This window comes from Pavona decussata, unplaced genomic scaffold (assembly GCF_977016875.1).
Source record: "Pavona decussata unplaced genomic scaffold, jaPavDecu1.1 SCAFFOLD_174, whole genome shotgun sequence".
Taxonomy (NCBI): domain Eukaryota; kingdom Metazoa; phylum Cnidaria; class Anthozoa; order Scleractinia; family Agariciidae; genus Pavona; species Pavona decussata.
Window position 1 is genome coordinate 1894893 of NW_028145585.1, and position 21592 is coordinate 1916484.

General features: G+C 38.6%; 1 protein-coding gene across 3 annotated transcripts; it reads left to right on the top strand.

Moving 5' to 3' along the window:
* The first annotated feature begins 520 nt into the window (after positions 1 to 520).
* LOC146463934 (uncharacterized) lies at positions 521 to 20972 on the top strand. 3 transcript variants are annotated; one of them, XM_085083918.1, is made up of 4 exons: positions 521 to 674; positions 14786 to 16034; positions 16604 to 16687; positions 19325 to 20972. In XM_085083918.1, exons 2-4 carry the CDS (start codon positions 14813 to 14815, stop codon positions 19717 to 19719), a joined length of 1701 nt encoding a protein of 566 aa, XP_084940044.1. In that variant the 5' UTR covers positions 521 to 674; positions 14786 to 14812; the 3' UTR covers positions 19720 to 20972. The 3 variants fall into 3 exon arrangements, with proteins under 3 accessions (XP_084940044.1, XP_084940045.1, XP_084940043.1); XM_085083919.1 differs by having other exon boundaries at positions 14791 to 16034; XM_085083917.1 differs by lacking the exon at positions 521 to 674 and adding an exon at positions 2601 to 2904.
* Positions 20973 to 21592: the final 620 nt, after the last annotated feature.

A 21592-nucleotide genomic window follows, 5' to 3' on the forward strand; every position in this document is an offset into this window, starting at 1 on the left:
TGTAATTAGTCGATTTTTATTTCAGAAAGGTTATTTTGTCTAACGATTAACCGGCTTGATTAAAAACATTTATCATCGCTCTGTATGATTGGATAAAACTTGCTTTGATCATTGACTCATGAAGTAATGTGAAAACTAGTGATTGATAACGCCATCTAATCAGAAAACAAAGCAAACCCGTAATGAGATTAATAGCTTTCTAAACCTATTTATAAAAACCCCTCTACGTTAATCTGATGCATTACAACAGGATACGATGCGATAGAAAACAGCAGCTTTCATTTATAGACGATAAAAAAACTGCAACCGAACTGCCGACATCAATAATTGATATCTAAGGCTAAACAATGTCCAAAATATTAATCAACTAAGAAATATCTTATGCGTTGATAAAATGTCAAATTCTCAAAACTGTCATTGAAAAAATGGCTCGCACTCAATGAGGAGTATTTATACCTTGACCCACTAGGTTACTATCTCGCACCACTGAGTTCTCCTCATCAATGAAGCGTTTACTGAAACGAGTTCAACGCGCAGTTTGAGCATCACCGCCTACTTTCACTTGATAGCCGTGCTAAACAGTTCATTACTGCGTAAGATTGTAAGTTAACTGGAAGGAACATCCTTGAAATCGACTGATCGAGTGAAACCCGCGGCAGGAATACTAAGCTAAGGTAAAGTCGAAATATTAAACGGGTTAGATACTGCAGACGTATCGTCGTCTCATCCATTAAGAATGTCTGTTTGGTTTGTTAGCTATAAACGTACTCCTAACTGGTTAAAGTGAAAGTGGGACGTTAAAGTTATAACTTAATTGATGTGCACTTTACCAAATGTATTGAGTAAAAGATGTGTCTTTTTGTGGACGGACAATATCAATCGTCACATACTTGATTGTGAAAGAATTTCAAAAATGTGATTACGGGAGCACTTTTCATTTCAAGAAAGACTCGCCCTAGTAAAACTCAAATCAGTTAGGTCTTTTTTCAATTTTTATCATCTTCATTACCGTCTGTATGCCTCCTGTCTATTTGCTGTTTCTGTCTCATAACTCATGTCTTTAAATATAGAAGACCTATACACAGGAGGTTCTAATGAATCGCCAAGACAATACAATGTAATTTTATCAATCATTATGGTAGCGAGTGTTAAATAAAGTAAGGGAAATTATCCTGACTGGCACACGCATTATGAGAACTTTTTCAGATAATGCAGTTGCCATGAGACCGAAATCATGCCACCACTATTAGACTGTTATGCAGCTTGCAGTTTTTATCTTACTTCTTATATATTTTGAATTATGTAAAAAGATGATTATTTTCCTTTTCTTTTTTCGTGGGTGGACGCCATGGATAGGTCTAACTGTCCCTTTCACGCCCTTTCCCCTTTTTTAATTCTCATCAGTACCATGTATATGTTCGACCTTCATTTTTTTAAACTGTGTGTAACTCAATAAAATTGTCATAAAAGTACAGAAGTGGATAGCCAGAATTGCTTACTAGTGGGATTGCTCGGTGAGCAAAATTTTAGTCTTCAACTAAGACCTGGAAATGTTGTTAAAGAGGTTCAAGAAATTAAGATCAGTAAAAGAAAATTGTCATCATTCCGAGAAATGCTTCAGGAGACTGTTGCCGGACAAAGAGTGAACGAAATATCGATTTCTTGATACAAACGCTTAGGATATGTAGTGAAGATGCTGGTTTGGATTTTCGGCGGCATCTCAAAATGTTCAGCGGTTGGAACGAAAAGGGGAAAGCGAGTCAGAAGTAGAGGAATACAGATTTAGTTAATACTGAAATGATCTAAGAATGGCAGAAAACCTTATCCTTAATATTAAAAAAGAATGTTTTTGACAGATGTCCTGGTTTCGCGATTGTTAGAGGCTTGGCTCGAACAAGAGGTGCATGCAATGTGTTAAAAGAGGCTTCGTCATGACGGGGACGCGTCGTCGTTTAAATGGGGCAAACAAATTTTGATGATCTATGTTCTTTAAATAATGGTCGCCTCTCCCAACAGAAAAGGGTGCAAAAGCTCCTGCATGAATTAAATTTCTCACAGTTAGTTGTAATTAGTCGATTTTTATGTCAGAAAGGTTATTTTGTCTAACGGTTAAGCGTCTTGATTCAAAACATTCATCAACGCTCTTATCTATATGATTGGATAGAACTTGTTTTGATCATTGGCTCATGAAGTAATTTGAAAACTAGTGATTGATAGCGCCATCTAGCCAGAAAAAACAAAGCAAACGCGTAATAGATTGATAGATTTCCGAATCTATTTATAAAGACCCCTCTACGTTAATATGATACGATACAATAGGATACGATGCGATAGAAAACAGTAGCTTTCATTTGTACACGACAAAAAAAAAAAAAAAACCTTCAACCGGGCTGCCGACATCAATAATTGACATCTAAGTAAGCAATTTATTTAAGTAAGTAATTTATTTAATGTCAAATACACAGGGGGTGGTCTCCCAGTCCCCCAAGCCACAGGCTCATGATAAAAGTGTTTGACAATACAAAAAAAAAGATAATAACTATTAATTAAATTAAAACTACTAATTAAATCTAAGGCAAAACAAAGTCCAAAATATTCATTAACTAAGAAATATCTAGCTAATGCGTTGATAAAATGTCAAATTCTCAAAATTGTCATTGAAAACCTGGCTCGCACTCAATTAGGAGTATTGATACCTTGACCGTACTGTGTTACTTCCTCGCACAACTGAGTTCTCCTCAGTAAAGCGTTTACTGAAACGAGTTGAACGCGCCGTTCGAGTTTCGCCGCCTACTTTCACTTTGTAGCCGTGCAAACCAGTGAATTACTGTGTAAGATTATAAGTTAATTGGAAATAACGTCCTTGAAATCGACTGATCGCTTGGAACCAGCAGGAATACTAAGGTAAGGCAAAATCAAAATAACGGGTTAGATAATGCAGACGTATCGTCGTCGCATCCATTAAGACTGTCTGTGGTTTGGTTTCTTTGCTATAAACTTATGCCTGACTGAACAGTGGGACGTTAGCCATAACTTATTTCACGTTTTAAGAACTTTCCCAAATGTGTTGAGTAAAAGATGTGTCTTTTTGTGGACGGACAATTCCAATCGCCACATACTTAATTGTTTACGAAAGAATTTCAAAAATGTGATTACGGGAGCACTTTTCATTTCAAGAAGGAGTAGCCCTATGGAAACTCAAATCAATTAGGTCTTTTTCAATTCGTATCATCTTCGTTACCGTCTGTATGCCTCCTGTCTATTTGCTGTTTCTGTCTCATATAACTCATGTCTTTAAACATAGAAGACCGATACACAGGAGGTTCTAATGAATCGTAACGTTTCGCGGAACTCAAGCAGTTTAAGGCCTGGGTCACGGGCTTTTAAGAGGAAAAATGGTTTATTCTAGATAACTTTAACAAATTCAATGGCACTGAACTGAAATTTGGAACATAAAAAGATCTTATCATTCTAAAAATTTCTAAGCATAATAAGTAGTGCTATAGATCACGTGACATGTCACGTGATCATTTTTGTGAAAAAAGCAAAGATTTGACAGGTAGGCGACGGTTTTAAGAGAAAACATCAAACAAAAACGCGTTTCTAATAAAGATTAAATATCTCCATCGCTTCACGTTTGGAATGATCGTCCATTGTTCTCCAGAAAAAAATTATCAGGGCAAAGGTCATTTTTTAGTCCACAATTCAACCTTTGATTGTTAATTTCTCCAATTTAAAAACTTAAGGACAGTCATTCCAAACGTAGAAAGTTAAATATTTAAAATCTGCTTCGGAAACACTAATTCAGTTATCTTTATAAAGAAAATTCGCCGCCATATCGCCGATTTACGAAATTCTCATTTTTTGGTCACGTCATGTGTCACGTGATCAAAATTATACGTTAAGGCAAAAGGAAACATCGAGTTTTATATTCAGGGAAAATTTCATCCTGTTCTAGGCCTGCAAACCGAAGATATAGGGGATCATTCATAATTTCTGAACACCCTTCAGACCCAGGCCTTAAACTGCTTGAGAAGTACTCTTCTACTCTGAAGCAATTGCACAAGAATTACTGACTTTTTCTAATCGCTTCATTTTATTTCTTAAGTATAAATAAAGGCGAAGATTAAGTGTATTCACATTACGCCCGACTGAAGTGGCTTCCATGATTCAGTTGTTTCATTTGGATGACGCGAGAGATCAAATGCTTGGTCCTCTAAATTTTATCGAAACAATATTCAATATGTGTGAATGAATACCTGTGACGAACGGAGTAATGCCAGGTCAAGAGAAACTACATTAATTAAAAATAAGTATATAATGAAATTCGTAAAACAAAAAGCTAACTAAAGGTTGAAAGCAAATGAACAAGTTTTATTAGAACTCGTTTTCGCGCCAAGCGTCTGAAGAATGACTGAAGAAGGTTTCTCTGCGCTGTTTTGAGTTGTCTCATTGAGTTTTCTCTACAAGTTGTTTGTATATAAAGGATAAACAATTTTTGCGAAGTTAGTCGACAAACTAGAATTCTTTGTGGCGAACGACGACTGGTTATTTCGCTTTCTTGCGACGTTGTGAATGAATGTTGATAATCTTTAATGAGGATCATGATGCTACCTTTACTGTATAACCGTAGGATCCTCTTATGCTAAAAATAATCATCATTATACTACTTAACTGCAAACGTTAAACCTACGATATTACAGCGCAAATAAATAACGAAATTTAAAACTAAAAGCTAGGGATTCACACTGTAAGGCATGCTAAGACAATACAACGAAGGTGTATAATGTACAATCATTGTGATAGCCAGTGTTAAATAAAATAAGGGAAATTATCCTGACTGGCACACGCATTATGGAAACTTGTTGCAGATAATGCAGTTGCCATGAGACCGAAATCATGCCACCATTATTAGACTTTAATGCAGCTTGCAGTTTTTATCTTACTTCTTATATATTTTGAATTTTGTAAAAAGATGATTATTTTCCTTTTCTGTTTTCCTGGGTGGACGCAATGCATGGGTCTTAGTGTCCCTTTCGCGCCCTTTCCCCTTTTTTAATTCTCATCAGTACCATGTATATGTTCGACATTCATTTTTTTTTTAACTGTGTGCAACCCAATACAATTGTCATAACAGTACAGAAGTGGATAGCCAGAATTGCTTACTAGTGGGATTGCTCGGTGAACAAAATTTTAGTCTTCAAATAACACCTGGAAATGTTGTTAAAGAGGTTTAAAAAATAAAGAGCAGTAAAAGTAAAATGTCATAATTCCGAGTAATGCTCCAGGAGGCTGTTGCCGGACAAAGAGTGAACGAAATATCGACTCCTTGATACAAACCCTTAGGATATGTAGTGAAGATGCTGGTTTCGAATTCCGGCGGCATCTCAAAATGTGCACTGGTTGGAACGAAAAGGGGAAAGCGAGTCAGAAGTAGAGGAATACAGATTTAATTAATACTGAAATGATCTAAGAATGGCAGAAAACCTTATCCTTAATATTAAAACATGAAAAAAAAAAAAAGATTTTTGACAGATGTCCTGGTTTCGCGATTGTTACAGGCTTGGCTCGAACAAGAGGTGCATTCAATGTGTTAAAAGAGGCTTCGTCATGACGGGGACCAGTCGTCGTTTAAACGGGGCAAACAAATTTTGATGATCTATGTTCTTTAAATAATGGTCGCCTTTTCCAACAGAAAAGGGTGCAAAAGCTCCTGCATGAATTAAATTTCTCACAGTTAGTTGTAATTAGTCGATTTTTATTTCAAAAAGGTTATTTTGTATTACGGTTGAGCGATTTGATTCAAAACATTCATCATCGGTCTTATCTGTATGATTGGATAGAACTTGCTTTGATCATTGGCTCATGAAGTAATTTGAAAACTAGTGATTGATAGCGCTATCTAGCCAGAAAAAACAAAGCAAACGCGTAATAGATTAATAGATTTCCAAATCTATTCATAAAGACCCCTCTACGTTAATCTGATGCAATACAACACGATACAATGCGATAGAAAACAGTAGCTTTCATTTATACACGATAAAAAAAACTGCAACCGGGCTGCCGACATCAATAATTGACATCTAAAGCAAAACAATGGCCAAAATACTCATCAACTAAGAAATATCTAATGCGTTGATAAAATGTCAAATTCTCAAAACTGTCATTGAAAAAATGGCTCGCACTCAATGAGGTTAATAAATTTGTCGGGCCTGGCCGAAGGCCCGAGCGGAGCTAAGCCGCGCGAATTTGAGCGAAAAATATATTTATATATATCTTTGAAGGTGTCTGCAATGTTGCCTGGCAACGGTAAAAAACAAAGTTTGAATGACGTCAGAAAAAGGGAAGGTTGCTAGGCAGCAACAGGCGTCAGACAGACTAGCGTCAGACGTTGGAGCAAAATTTGCATACATCGGGAAAGTTTTTGCGTTCAGTGCTGGAACAAATTTCAACTGCAATGTTCTAAATATACACTGGATGGAAATAACTCTGCAGAATATTTTCCCTTTCTTCCAGAAATCTTTTTTGTGAAAGATTGCATTGAAGAAATTACACATCTTTGTGGCCGCGGTAAAATAATTTTCCGTGGGAAATATTAACACGACAGCACCGCACGCCCGTCGTGTCAGAAATAGATTTCAACCACAAACTCGCCAGTGGAACTAAGAAAAGACCGTGCACATCAAAAAATTGCTTTGTTCAAAAACTATTTAATCCCCTGATTTGATGTTCAATACGAGTATTAAAAGAGGGCTTTCCACCCAGCCCTAGCTTCGCGAGGTTTTGCGAGTCACGTATTTCTAGTAACAATTTTAACCGGGCCTATCACGAGCTGGAATTTGCGGTCCATAATGGATGAGATTAGCATTAGCGAAGACGGCCAGCTGAGACGGCCTTAAGAGCATTTAAGAGCGGCTGCCTCTAAGAATCGTGAACTGCATTTCAGCGACCACTTGGTCGAATTTCTGATATTTCGCCTGAAGATACCCTTGAATTAACTATTTTCGAAAATCATATTTTAAAACTACGTTTACGCGCTTAAAAGCGTTTACAAATCGGCCTATTTTAGCTTTTAGCCACCAACGTCAGATGCCCGATGCCCTCAGCGGAAGAAACACGTCAAAAACTACAAGCTTCACCAATATAAATTTTGATGATTCCTACTATTCCGTCAATGTTCTTTTGGATTTCAAAGTTCAGAACGTTGTGACCTTCGTCAGCTGTTCAGGTTACTCGTCAAGCCCTTAAGAGCGGCTGCCTGTAAGAATCGAGAACTGCATTTCAGCGACCACTTGGTCGAATTTCTGATATTTCGCCTGAAGATACCCTTGGATTAACTATTTTCGAAAATCATATTTTAAAGTTCCAAGGTATTCTATTTTTTGAGAAAATTGCGAGAGTTTGAAATGCGGCCTAGGTGCGGTCACGGCCGATGAAAACCGCGAAAATTTAGGTCAAAGGACGAAGCCCCGTTCACGGTGTAAAATAACCCAATGAACTTGAAACCTTACACAAACCTAGAGCAACCATCTCACAAGAAAATTAATACAATAAACATTCCAAACTCGCTGGCTGCTTTCTAAAGCATGCAGATTTGTGTGCGCTACTCAAAATGGCCTCGAAACTAATGCCTATTTTCATTAAAATAAAAGTGTTTCTGGTATGTAATTTTCTCTAAATTAAATCTCATATCTCGAAAGACGAAGAAAAGAACTTTATTCGTTGTAAGTTTCAAGCTCTGATCAAACTCTTTCCCACTCAAGGAAGATCGAATATGCGTGCGATACTTGCAGCTCGCAATTCACGTCACGAATTATGAGATCAGAAGTCAAGAATCGATTCTTAAACACTTGACAACTGGAGCCCGTGAATGTTTCCAAACATCACATATTGGGCCCTAAAACTAATCAGACTGTTTGAAGACAGCCATTCAATATTTTTCGATCCCAGATTTCTTTCCTATTCTGCTCTAAAATAATATAGTTATTCCGGTCAATTAGCCTATGAAATATGCGCAACAAATTTGCATACGATTTTGCTGTCGCAGGAAAAAGTAGTGCAAACAAACTTTACAGCTCCTTTATCTTCTTAAATGAAGCGGTCGATCAGTAAAATGGAGTAAAACGTGTGACTTTGTTCCTGCCGTGTTGTTTTGAGTCTTCGTTTTTGGCAGCGACGGCTCTATTTAGTAAACCAGTGTGACACTGAACAACTGTAACTCGATATTCACTTCGCTGATATGGGTAACCTGGGCAGGCATTTCGGTATGGAATCCTACGCGTACAGGGCGCTTTTAGAAACTGTAAATAGTGAAAAGCAGCGGGGGGGGGGGGGGGGGGGGGGCTGGCAGCTACCTTTGATCTTGCCGCTTTTCGGAAGACATGATCGCCCCAGTAAAGAAATCTGTCAATCATTCGAAAACCGTAACGAGCATGCGCGAAATGCGAAGGATTCATGCTATTTTGTCCGTGGCGACTCGACGATGGAAAACGCATTCATATTAAGTTATTGTTTATCTACTGTTAGCCTGTTGCGGTAGTACGAAGATTGAACACTACGATTAATCAAGACCGCTGGAATGAGGTGCCAGCTTTGTTTTAGGTTAGTAGAGCCGTCAGCATTGAAATTGCGAGCGACATGTTCTCAGCTAAGCTGAGATTTTACCAGCGGGTGTATGTGGTGAAGAATATGATTTGTAATGTAGCGAACGATTACGGTTTTCGTCGTCTCAGGAAGATATTGTACGTCGACAATAGTAGATTTCAATTTCGATGCTTGTTCAGTTCTGAAGAAACTAGAAGCCACGCAGTGTTTCACGACTGTCATCGCGAAAGAATGTAAGTTAATTCTCAAGATCGGCGTGGAACTTTATAAATGTAAGCTTATTAAAAGTATTTGTCCCACATTTTATGCGTATTAACTGTTGAAAGCGTCGTTACGAATGAAACAGCATGTTTATTTTATGGAATTCTCCCTCTGTTTAAATGTTGCGTGACGACAATTATTCCTGTTAGTTTAATTTTAATGCACAAATGGTTTAAATGCATACACAAGGAAAACGGCTTGGGTCCTTTAGAAATTTTTAGATAAGAAAATTTTGCAACTGGAAAGGATAGCTTATAAAGATCTCAGAAGAGCATTATTGTGAATAGAGCTACCGGGTTTGTATGAGCGGTTGCAAGGGTGTTTGTCTCTTGTCTGTACGGGGAGATTAACTTACGTGAGAACACATGCAGGTCCTTATTCTCTTATGCAAAAAATTGGGAAGTTGAGTTCAGTAGCACCGGGTGAACAATGTACTGATACACTGAGATCCTGCAGAAACCACATGCATATGCGGAAACCTCGGAAGGTACATGTAAATATTATTAGCTATAAGTATAATTACTCAGGTGATTATAGAGATTCTATTGATCTGATTGGTCTGATTGGTCATATCCTGCTATAATCACCTCGCGCGAGGTGATTATAGCGGGAGCACTAACTTTCAAAATGGTCGCTTAGCTATTTGTTGACATTTCTAAAAAAGAAGTAAATAGGATGAAAGAAAATGCAATTCCGAAAAGCACTAAAGATGCAGCTAAGTCCGAGGTGATACTTTTCGAAGGCAAGAGATGAAAAGTTTGCTAATTGTAATAAAAAAAACCCTTGTAAATTGCATGTTGTCGATCTCGATGACTTAAAATGAAGACAACAAATTAAGTTAAATTCGAACAAGAATTTCTTTATTAACAGAATGATTTCACAAACAAAACGAGTTTAAGACAGAATTTGAAAGCATGGAAGTAACAAGATGAATAAATGTCTCTGTAAGTTTTACGTTTCTGTGACGAGAAAAGAAAACAGTTTTTATAATCTGAAAACTAGTTTGTCGTCGGTTCGAGCGGCTCTCGACCACCATCTAAAGTCACCGCCTCACAACAAAATATTTTTATCTGCGACAACCGTGTTCTTGTTTAGTGAAGCCAGCAAATGACTTAATTCCTACCTGAAGCAGCTTATCTCCGAGGGCAATTTATAAACGTCCGTTAACCGGCGAAGCCATCATGTCAACAAGAAATTGTGCAATACAATGCACTTGTGATCCCGGCTCGAGTTTTACACAAAACAGCCTGGTTCATCTCCATCTATTTTGGTAAACGGGTCGGAGAAACCCAACATTCATTCACAGAAGTCAGTGCTTCGTCTCAATGAAGCGGCAGCTAAAGAATACTGACGGGACATTCTGCTTGAGGCCGTGTGCAGTTTATCTATTGGGCATGTGATTTCGATTGAGCACGTGATCGGCAGACTGCGCGTCTCTGTTCATTGACGCGTGACGATTTGAAACAAACAAACAAAATCGACATTTTTCGGACGGTACTTGATTTTCTCCGATAATCACCTGAGTAATTATACTAAAACAATTATTCGCCTCAGGCTCAGTAAATATTGGTGAATACTCCCCTCGACTTCGTCTCGGGGAATATTCACCAATATTTACTTCGCCTTCGGCGAATAATTGTTAATTATTGTCTTACCTGTCACCCTTTAATACAGATGTCCATGACCACCTGTATCGGTATGGTGGTTTTCCCCCATTGGTGGATGCCAAAATGGGGCTACTGGGAATACACCCTAAAACCCAACTGCAAGGGAGATACAGTACCAAATAGATCCCGGGATGGCAAATCCACTATGGTTTCTCTATGTATGCAACAGCCATTTCGAAGAAGACAATCAAAATTATCACCCCTTGATTACTGAAGTGTTACTAGCAACTCGAGGATTAACCCAGCTGACCACATTACTCTGCAGTATAATTATGTCATCAGCACATGACAATATACATCAGAACTGCAACATATTGCAATACTGTTTAATTGGTACATATTGTGTAACATAGTCAAGTGTAATTAGCATATTGTAAATTATGCAATCACTGCACATTTTCACACACTTGAACAGTGTGATGACTGGCTGGAGTATTGCTGTTTAGCACCCTGTCTTTTTTATGTTCCATTTCTCACCCCAGAGATATGACAGACAAAATCTAAAATAATGAAAGATAACTTCACCTCTTTCTTTAAAATGATGAGATTTATTATTAAGCATACATACTGAATTCAAAAGTCAATATTTGTGGCTCACTTGGCAAAGTTGAAGGGCAAAGTGCTGCTAACATCACCTCTCAACTTTTCACCATTTAGAAGAGATTGGAAAAGAAAAATCTGTTGTTAAGAGTATGATAGTAACATTTTAAGCAAAACAGAAAATTAGATCACCAGAACCTCCACAGTTTGTTGACTCCAAGTTGGTATGTTGCTGTAAAGGGAGGAAATTCTACAGTGTACTTAAATGAAAACATAGGGAAGGTAACGATAAAGTGGAATGGAGGAAGTCTTACTACCTCTCGCGAGTGTCTACAGGAGCAGGTCTAGCCCTGTGAACTATGTGGGTCAGCTAATCGTTGGTTACAGTATTCTCGGTTTTCGCTGCAGAATTTGCATCCGTGATCCCTCTTGATGACCAAACTTCAGGTGAAAGGGCGACCGAAACCTTCCTGTGATGTTTGGACGTCGAATAGCCAAATTGTTTGCGAATCCGCACAGACGAGCTTTCACATAAAATCGCCGCCATGTTTGTTTATCAAAAAATCAGTACTTAGTCGCGCTCGGCCAAATTTCTTAACTGGGGCGATCATGTAAACTCGGATCAAGGCCTCGCTGCTGACCCCCCCTGGTGAAAAGTACTGCTTGTGGGCCAAGCTACGACTACCCTGGTAATGAAAACCTTGTCAAGCTAAAGGACTGCACAAGAGATGCGAGAGCCCATTTTGCCAGCTTTGTTTGTTTGTTTGTTTGTTTGTTTTTTTTTTGCGAAAAAAATTCAAGTATTAGTGTCATATTGTTTTTTAACTTACAGTTATACAGACCCTGGAACGTCGATTTTTTCGCGAAAATAATAAAAAAAAAAACCACCCATAACCACCATCCTCACAATTAAAAATATAAAATCTGTATATTTGAGAGCATAGTAGTGAATTTCCCACCGACCTCCCCCCTCCCCTAGCTATAGCGTCAATAATATTGTCGTTATTGTTTACTTTCGTAGACCCTTCTCTCGCTGCTCCTATCAGTTTTTTTCAACTCCGTGAAAAAAATAATAAAAGGAAATCTGAAAATGGACAATGTATAGGCGGAATACGGCCCTCACCCGCACGTGCTAGTAATAAGGTAGTTACGGCCCTCACCCGCTTGCGCTAGCAATAAGTTAGTTTTCGTGGCCATCACCAGACAGACCAAGGCTGGCAAGATTCCTATCTTCTCGGAAATTGAAAGAAACTGGCAGGAATAATGAAAAAAAAAAACAAAAACCATTTAGGAAAGTAAACAATAACCACAATTGACGCTTATCGCCAGGGGCATGGGGATGGGAGTGGGGGAGGTCGGGTTTGTCGGTGGGGAATTCACTACTCTGATACCCTCAAAGTTACGAATTTTATATTTTTAATTGTGGGGATGGTGGTTATGGATAGATTTCTTTTTTTTTTTTGGCAAAAAAATGGCGTTCCAGGATCTGCGTTACTGTAAGTCAAAAAACCAAAAAACTGACACTAATACTTGAACGTCGAGTTTTTTCGCGGAAAAAAAAACAAAGCTGGAAAAGTGGAATCTCAGATCTCTTGTCCAGTCTTTAAGCTTGACAAGGTCATCATCACCAGGGTAGTCATAGCTTGGCCCACAAGCAGTACTTTTCTAAGCGCCCTGAACGCACAAGTGCCTGGCCAGAATCACGTGCGCGTTACCCACACCAGCGAAGTGAATATCGAGTGACAGTTGTTCAGTGTCGCACTGGCTTATTGGTTTGAGCCGTCGCTGCTAAAAACGTAGTATCCCTCGCAGCCGTTTTTAGTGTCGTCACGCAATGCTCCTCCCGGGAGGAGCGTTGCGTGACGACACTAAAAACGGCTACGAGGGAGACTACTAAAAACGAAGACTCAAAACAACACGGCAGGAACAAAGTCACACGTTTTTCTCCATTTTACTGATCGACTGCTTCATTTAAGAAGATAAAGGAGCTGTAAAGTTTGTTTGCACTACTTTTTCCTGCGACAGCGAAATGGTATGCAAATTTGTTGCACGTGTTTCGTGGGCTAATTGACCGGAATAACTATATTATTTTAGAGCAGAATAGGAAAGAAATCTGGGATCGAAAAACATTGAATGACTGTCTTCAAACAGTCTGATTAGTTTTAGGGCCCAATATGTGATGTTTGGAAACATTCACAGGATCCAGATGTCAAGTGTGTAAGAATCGGTTCTTACACACATAATTCTTATACACATAATTCGTGACGTGAATTGCGAGCCGCAAGTTTCGCACGCATATTCGATCTTCCTTGAGTGGGAAAGAGTTTGAATCAGTGCTTGAAACTTACAACGAATAAAGTTCTTTTCTTCGTCTTTCGAGATATGAGATTTAATTTAGAGAAAATTACATACCAGAACACTTTTATTTTAATGAAAATAGGCATTAGTTTCGAGGCCATTTTGAGTAGCGTACACAAATCTGCATGCTTTAGAAAGCAGCCAGCGAGTTTGGAATGTTTATTGTATTAATTTTCTTGTGAGATGGTTGCTCTAGGTTTGTGTAAGGTTTCAAGTTCATTGGGTCATTTTACACCGTGAACGGGGCTTCGTCCTTTGACCTAAATTTTCGCGGTTTTCATCGGCCGTGACGGCACCTAGGCCGCATTTCAAACTCTCGCAATTTTCTCAAAAAATAGAATACCTTGGAACTTTAAAATATGATTTTCGAAAATAGTTAATCCAAGGGTATCTTCAGGCGAAATATCAGTTCTCGATCTTACAGGCAGCCGCTCTTAAGGGCTTGACGAGTAACCTGAACAGCTGACGAAGGTCACAACGTTCTGAACTTTGAAATCCAAAAGAACATTGACGGAATAGTAGGAATCATCAAAATTTATATTGGTGAAGCTTGTAGTTTTTGACGTGTTTCTTGCGCTGAGGGCATCAGGCATCTGACGTTGGTGGCTAAAAGCTAAAATAAGCCGATTTGTAAACGCTTTTAAGCGCGTAAAGTAGTTTTCGGAAAAATTTGGCGTTAGGCAATCTACCGATGCTGGTTTTTCTCGCTGAATGAGTTCAAAGCTTTCTCTTACCTCATGTCTGTTTCTGCCAGCGTCTGACAAAAACTTGCATCGTCCTCCATCTTGCTTCTAAGGTAAAAGCGGGACACAACGCAGGATCATTCGGGACAATACCCGGTCCAATACTTGGAAAATATTGGACTGGCAATAGAGTGATCTGATTGGTTTATTTTAGTTATTGGCCCTCTGAATGCCTTAGTTGTGTAATAAAGCTGTAGGCTGCTGTTCAGCCTTAGTAAAGTGTTACAATTCTGCTACCCAGAAGCAACGCAGATTCAGTGTTAAGTTAACACAGTGCTATTGGTGTATTTATGAATTTACTTAAGTTGACTGATCTAAGATGTCCATGAACTTCCATACAAGGTTCACATAACGGAGCCGTTGTAGGGTCTAAGCATCAGTTTTCTTCTAACTTGTAATTCTCCCAAATTGGCACATTATACCAAAATGTGACCATTCGACAGTGCAAGCTACTTTGGATTCTTGCTGTTCTGCATATTATGCAAGTTGGTGGTTATTTTTGTTTTACCAGCATGTGGGTCTTAAGTGTGGCCATTAAAACGAAAGGCAAAAGATTATTGCATAGTACATGCATTTGTTTCCTTCTAAGGGTCAATATAACGTCTCTTGCAGATCAGTTCTGAGGTCATCACTGCACACATGTCTCAACAAGTTCCTGAACAGAAGCCAGATTCTGCCAGCAGTGCAAAATTGAAAGTTACCCTTCTTGGTAGTGAGTGGACTTCATCAGCTGGTGGTTTATCAACATTAAACAGAGAGCTTGCAATTCACCTGTCCCAACATTCTAAAGTGGAAGTCTCCTTCCTAGTTCCTGAAGGTGCTTGCACAGATAAAGACAAAAGGGAAGCTCAAAGTTATGGCATAACTGTTTTTGACGCAAACAAATGCCCAGGCTTCGAACCCTTGGATTGGTTGAGTTTTCCACCTAAAGATCTTACAATGGATGTTGTTGTTGGCCATGGTGTCAAGCTTGGTCGACAAGGACAAGTCATAAGAGATAAATCTAATCGATTTGCCAATTGTAAGTGGGTCCAGGTGGTACACACAGCTCCAGAAGACCTCGGCAAGTTCAAAATCTATTCAAATCCCGTTGCAAAAGGTGAAAGAAAACATGAAAATGAAGTTGATCTCTGCAAACTTGCTGATTTGGTTGTGCCTATTGGACCTAGACTGGCAGAAGCCTACTCTGCTTATCTCCAGCGATGTGCAAGAGATGAGGGTATTATCACACTTATTCCAGGACTTTTTGACAGGGAATTTGGAAATTTGGAACAATCTCCCAATGAGAAGGCTGAATTCAGAGTGTTGTTGTGTGGTCGTGGTGACGATGAGGACTTTGAGCTAAAGGGATACAACATTGCCGTCAAAGCATTTATTGATCACCGTCTTAAAAAGAAACCTTATCAACTTATCTTCGTGGGTGCAGCTGATGGAAAACAAGACGTGATAAGGAAAAGACTCCTCGAAAGTGGCATTGCTGAAGAGCAGCTGACTGTGAGGAAGTTTGTGCAAAGCCGGGAAAGCATGAAAGACCTCCTGTGTGAAGTGGATCTTGCTATCATGCCATCCAAATCAGAGGGATTTGGTCTGGTTGCCCTTGAAGCCCTTTCAGCTGGCTTACCCATTCTTGTTGGTAGCAAGTCCGGATTTGCTAGAGCAATAGGGAACATTCCTTATGGGAAGTCATGGATAGTTGATTCAGATGACCCAACAAAGTGGGCAGAGGCAATTGAAGGTGTGCGCACCAGACACACTATGCGGCTTGAGGAGATCAAGTTGCTTAGAGCATCCTATGCAGAGAAGTACAGTTGGAAAGAACAATGTGTAGCACTTGTCCAAACGATGCGAGGATTGGTTGAAGGTATAATAATAATAATAGTGATAATGATAATGACGATAATGATGGTAGTGAAAATGATGATGATGAGGATGTTGGTATTGATAACTCCTCTCCTAGAAAGAGGCATTTTAGTAATAATGAAACAAACAAATATTGGAAATGAGACATAAGCATTTAAGAATACTAACCGGTGCGAGGCAGACCAGTTGATTATTTTTCAAGGGCGACCAAGAAGTTGAACTCCAGTCTACCCTGAAACAATTCTCAAGTACGTGTAGTGTTCAGAGTAGGACTTGTTGCACGGTCGAAGTTTAGGGCCCTACCCACTCACCCACAGTCTTTATTTTATTCGTTTCCCATATTCTCTCTTTGAAAAGCAATAGACTTACTGCTAATTCAGGTACTGAATTACCCTGTAGCTGTATCGACCAAACATAAATTCACTCCAAGAGTAAAAGTGTTAGCTTTAGTCATTGCTTGGTCGTCGTTATGGGAAATCCTTAAGTATAGCTATTGAAATGATAGCTATTAAGCAGTAGTGGAGAGGTGGTTCATCAATGTCTTGCCTTAACAGTTCTGAAAATTTTTAGATAAAGTTTCCTCAGAGGAACAGCAGCATCTTCATGAAGAAAACAAAGGAAAGCAAAGAATTTCAGGACCCGCTTTTGACCCAGGTACTGAGCATGATCTGATGTCGAATTTTTGGGAGTGTTTGGGTTCCTCTAAATTCTGGTCCATGGACCACCAGCTTCTTGGACTAGCCCATGGCATTACTTGATAAACAGTAACTATTGAATCACTGCTTAAGCATATTATAACAAGAAATATTAGAAGCCATGTAGATAGAAGGTCATATCTTGCCTGATAGATTGCGTGAGAGGAGTTTGTACCTTATTGGGTTCCCTTGTATGAGTGGAGGAGCCATTACTGACAATTGTCACAACAGTTTATAAAACCTGTTCAGACAATTTCTAAAAAAGGCTTAATTTCCGTGAGCAAAATTTAACTGTGTTCGAAGGAGTTTTTAACCAACGGAGTTTGGCCATCTCCAAGCAAGGATTCAGTACTGCAAGCCAAGAGATTCTATGATAATCAATAAATCTTCTTTTTTCAATTTAGTTATGACTGGTTGATAAAAGGGTCTGCTAGCGAAACCAAATAGTTTCACTTCAAGAAGAAAAATCCAACGTTTCGTCGCGTCGGATCGGAGTAAAATGATTCAGTTCATTTCAAGATTTCCCGTGGATTCTGATTACCGTGCTGTCACCGTAACCGTGTTCAGAAATAATAATAATAATAATAATAATAATAATAATAATAATAATGATAATGATAATGATAATGATAATGATAATGATAATGATAATGATAATGATAATGATAACGATAATGATAATGATAATGATAATGATAATAATAATGATAATAATAATAATAATAATAATAGTCTTTATTCAATCGAATGATAAAAATACATATCCTATGTTACAGTGAAAAAGTAGAAATACACGATAAAATACAACAATAATACAGGATAGAAAAATACTATACTAAATTATATTTAAAAATAAGTCTATTTACAAATGTTCTCTTGAATGTCTTCGTTTTTATCTTAGGAAGGTGACACCTTCTCTTACGCAAATTATATACTGGTTCTTTTTCATTGGGAATGATCGCACCTAGCATATGATTATTAACAGCTCTTTAAATAGCGGATTTATCTTGCTGTTCTAAAAGATCAAAGATGCTGACTGTTAAAGAGGTAGGAAAATCTTGCCGCTCCCGGAACCAGTCAGATTGTAGGATTTCCAGGATACCATACGCTCACAAACCGACAAAAAAAAAATAAAAAAGTGCTTACTATCTCAGTCCGCTTCTGCAAGGTGCACCGAGCCGATTGAAACGGCAAAATACTCTATCTGTCTTAAAGTGCACCTAGCCCCCAATTTTTTTTTTTTTGCTTAAATAAATCTTTGCACCTGTTCGAAACGCATTGACGCTTTTTGCGCCTTTTTTCAATCAAATCTTGTCTTTTTATAGGCTTTAAAAGTTACGAAATCTAGCCATCATCTGTCCCATCACCGAGCTAGTAAGGGGCATGGGTCTATTCCTTACATGACGTCACAAACTGCTTTGCATGCATTTTCACAAAGACTTAATACAATGCAAATCAGTATGTGACGTCAAGTAAAGAATAGACCCATGCCTCTTACTAGCTCGGTCATGGGAAAGATAATGGCTAGATTTCGTAGCTTTTACAGCCTTTAAAAAGTCAAGATTTGGTTGAAAAAGGCGCCAAATAGCGCAATATGTTTCGAGCAGGAGCAAAGATTTATTTAAGAGGAGAAAAATTTGGGGTTAGGTACACTTTAACGGCTTGCATTCGTCAGTCGCTGTCTTTTACGTTGAACTTTGATTATTCACCGCCTGCGTTTTCGTTTTTTTTTTCTCCAGTTTCTTCTTCTTTCCACGTTTGTCAACATATTCAACGAGTACATGAATTTATAGCTCTCTTCAAAATTTCCGTTTGTTTTTCTAAAAAGCAGTTGGCCATACAACTTCTCGCCGCAGAAAAAACACGGGTTTCCACACAGGGTTAACTTGAGTGTGGCATTTCACAATGGCTTTACGTGGAGGGGCTGACGTACCCGCGTACTGGGACGGACGGTCGGACAGTGACGTCACAAACATAGCCAAATTTTTCGCATTCTTGGGTTTACAAGTGCTCTTATCTATGAGCGCGCGCGGAGCTCCGCTACGAAAGTTCACCTTAAGGAACTTCCTTTGTAGCTGTAGCACTTGCTTTCCAAGTATTTTTGGCACAAACAGCCCGGCTTAAAATGTCAAACTCCATGGAACCTGAAAGAAGTCGTCGTTGTCGCGGCACAAAATGAAGAAACCAACAAAATGTAGAAATGGCGTCCTCAGTCAATCAGGAGCAAGTTTTTTCGCCGCTCGATCAATCAGGAGTGAGTAATTGTGCCATCGGTGAAAGGAAAATTAAGAAAAAATGCTCTCTGTTTCGACCAATCAGCGTTCAGTAATTTTGCCCTCTATGCAATAAACAGATTAACGGTAGAATAATGACAGAATCAATGGCAGAGTAGAAAGAGAACAAAGCTAAGACATGATCAGTGAGGGGAGGTCTTTCCACCAGCCCCCCTGGGCTAGCCACAGCCCCAAAGGGGGAGGGGAGAGTAAGTGCTAGCGAATTGCCGCCCATGGCTGTCCACTGGGTATGTTCTGTTGAACTAGGGCAGATATATATTATATCAATGAAGGATTTATGTTGAATTTATGTTTTTCTCCAGATTGTAACATGAATCCAGTGATTAAGGTGATTGATGGTGCTGTGATGCTTGTCGATTCAGCTGGAAGGCTATGGGGAAAGGTGAACGATTTACTACATTCTGGTAGTAGACGACATAACCTACTTAAAGGCCAACCAGAACCCGGAGATATCCTTTTGCACCAAGAGCAAAAGCGCTCTGGTTTTAAAAAGTTTGGTAGCGTGACCCACGTTTTTGAATACAAAGGGGGCAAAGAGATCACTGCTGTTGTGGCCAGAGATAACTGGGATGATGACACTGGCGGCGAACCAAAAATCATCAGCGGTGGACCCGGTGAAAGGGACGTTAGGGTGAAGGTTACTTCAAAATTTATGAGAGGCTTCGACCACACCGTTTACGTCTATGGCAAAAAGTAGACATTGCCCTAATCGGTATAGTTAATTTTAAAAATAGATCTGTAACCAGGATGATTCACATGATACATGTAAACGTATACAAAATCAAATGTTCTAAAAACCCAACGTTTCGGCCAAAACGTCAGCCTTCATCAGGGGAAAGTGATAAGAATTTACAAGTAGCGCAAACATGTAAAAAAGAGGAAATGCAAATTTTTTGAACTATAATTAAGTTTTGTCCTTTAGCGTTTTTTTTTTATTGACAATATCTATATTACCCTTACAATACGTACAAATAATACTTACAATACACTAGGATACAACGAAAGAAAAAAAAAAGAATACAATTACATTCACTACTATGGCTTGCTTATTTCCGTTATATCTTACAAAGTACAAAGAAAAGTAATATACAGCTCTAGGTTACAAACTTTTTGTCAATTAAAGGTTTCCATTTATTGTAATAACGTTCATTTGAATTAGTCGTTGTTGATATTTGTTTTCCGATTTCAGTTTTGCTTATCACTATTGTTAGATAAGTACTAAAAGACAAAGGTTCTTCATTAATACTGCAACAATATATATAGTATTTCGCAATTAGTAGGAGGTGATTAGTTAAATTACAAAGGTCGTCGTTATCTTTGATACCATATACGATTTTTGCGGTTGACAATTCTAGTTTTATGGTAGTATGAGTCTCATACCATTCCAGAAAGATTTTCCAGAACTCTAATACCACCGGACACGAAACAAGAATATGTTTTAGATCTTGTTTTGCTTTTGAACATAAATAGCAAAGATCACTGCTCACCAGTTTAGCTTTAAATAATTTGCTTCTAGTAAAAACTATATCATGTAAGGTTTTGTACTGGAACATAGTTAACTTTATTTCTATAGTGATAGAGAAAGCTAAGTTGAAGTATTTGCTTATTTGGTCCGGTTCTAACCCATTGGCAATAAGACGTTGTTTTGCGGTGGGTTCTTCAAATATACGCTTCACGAAACTTTTGTGTATGGCTTTGGTTGTTAGCGCTTTCAAGTTATCCCACGGTTGTGTAGGATGCTCTTGCTGTAGCCCCGTTCGCTTTATTGCCATTTTATATTCTTGTGGAATAGCATTTATTAGTCCAAAATAGGTCAAAAAATTTGTATGTAGCTGATAATGGAGTTTAAACTCTCCATACCTAAGGAAATCTAGATTCGGGTCGAGAAGGTCTTTTAAGGTGTAAACTCCTTTATCAAACTAAGTACGGAAAAAATCATCTTGTTATCAATTTTAAAGTGCCCCTAACCCTTCAATTTGTTTTCTTTTGGTAGATTTCTATATCTGTGAAGAACTCATTTTCGAAAATTTTTTTTTGAAATATTGAATTATTTTTATTTTACGAGCGCTAAAAGTTACTGAAATTTTTAAATTTTTGCGCCCTTTAAGCCCCGCTGGACAAATTTTTGTCTCGTGGGCTCATTAGGAACGAGCCAATGAGAAGCGTCCGATATTTGACACTTTCTTAGCTGTGACGTAAGAAAAGGACACCAGAAGGATTCAGAAGGAATCTTATGCATGCTGATTCCTTTCTCTACATTTCGAGAGTTGCTGCATCCAAAAACCACACATTTTAAAACCATTTTCTCTGTTTACAATTGAAGCATTACCGCGAATCTTCGGATATTTTTGCACGATGTCCTTTTCTTACGTCACGCTCCACATTTGGCCGAGTGGGGGACTAATGCGAACGATAGGTGAAAATATCGACAAGACTGCCTTCACTTCTAGCGCTCGTGAAAAAAAAAAGGATTCAATATTTCTCAAAAGTAGTATATGTTCATTGGAATTAGCCGGGTTAGTGGATCCCCTTGGATCCCTTTGGATCCCCTTGGATCCCCTTAATTAATA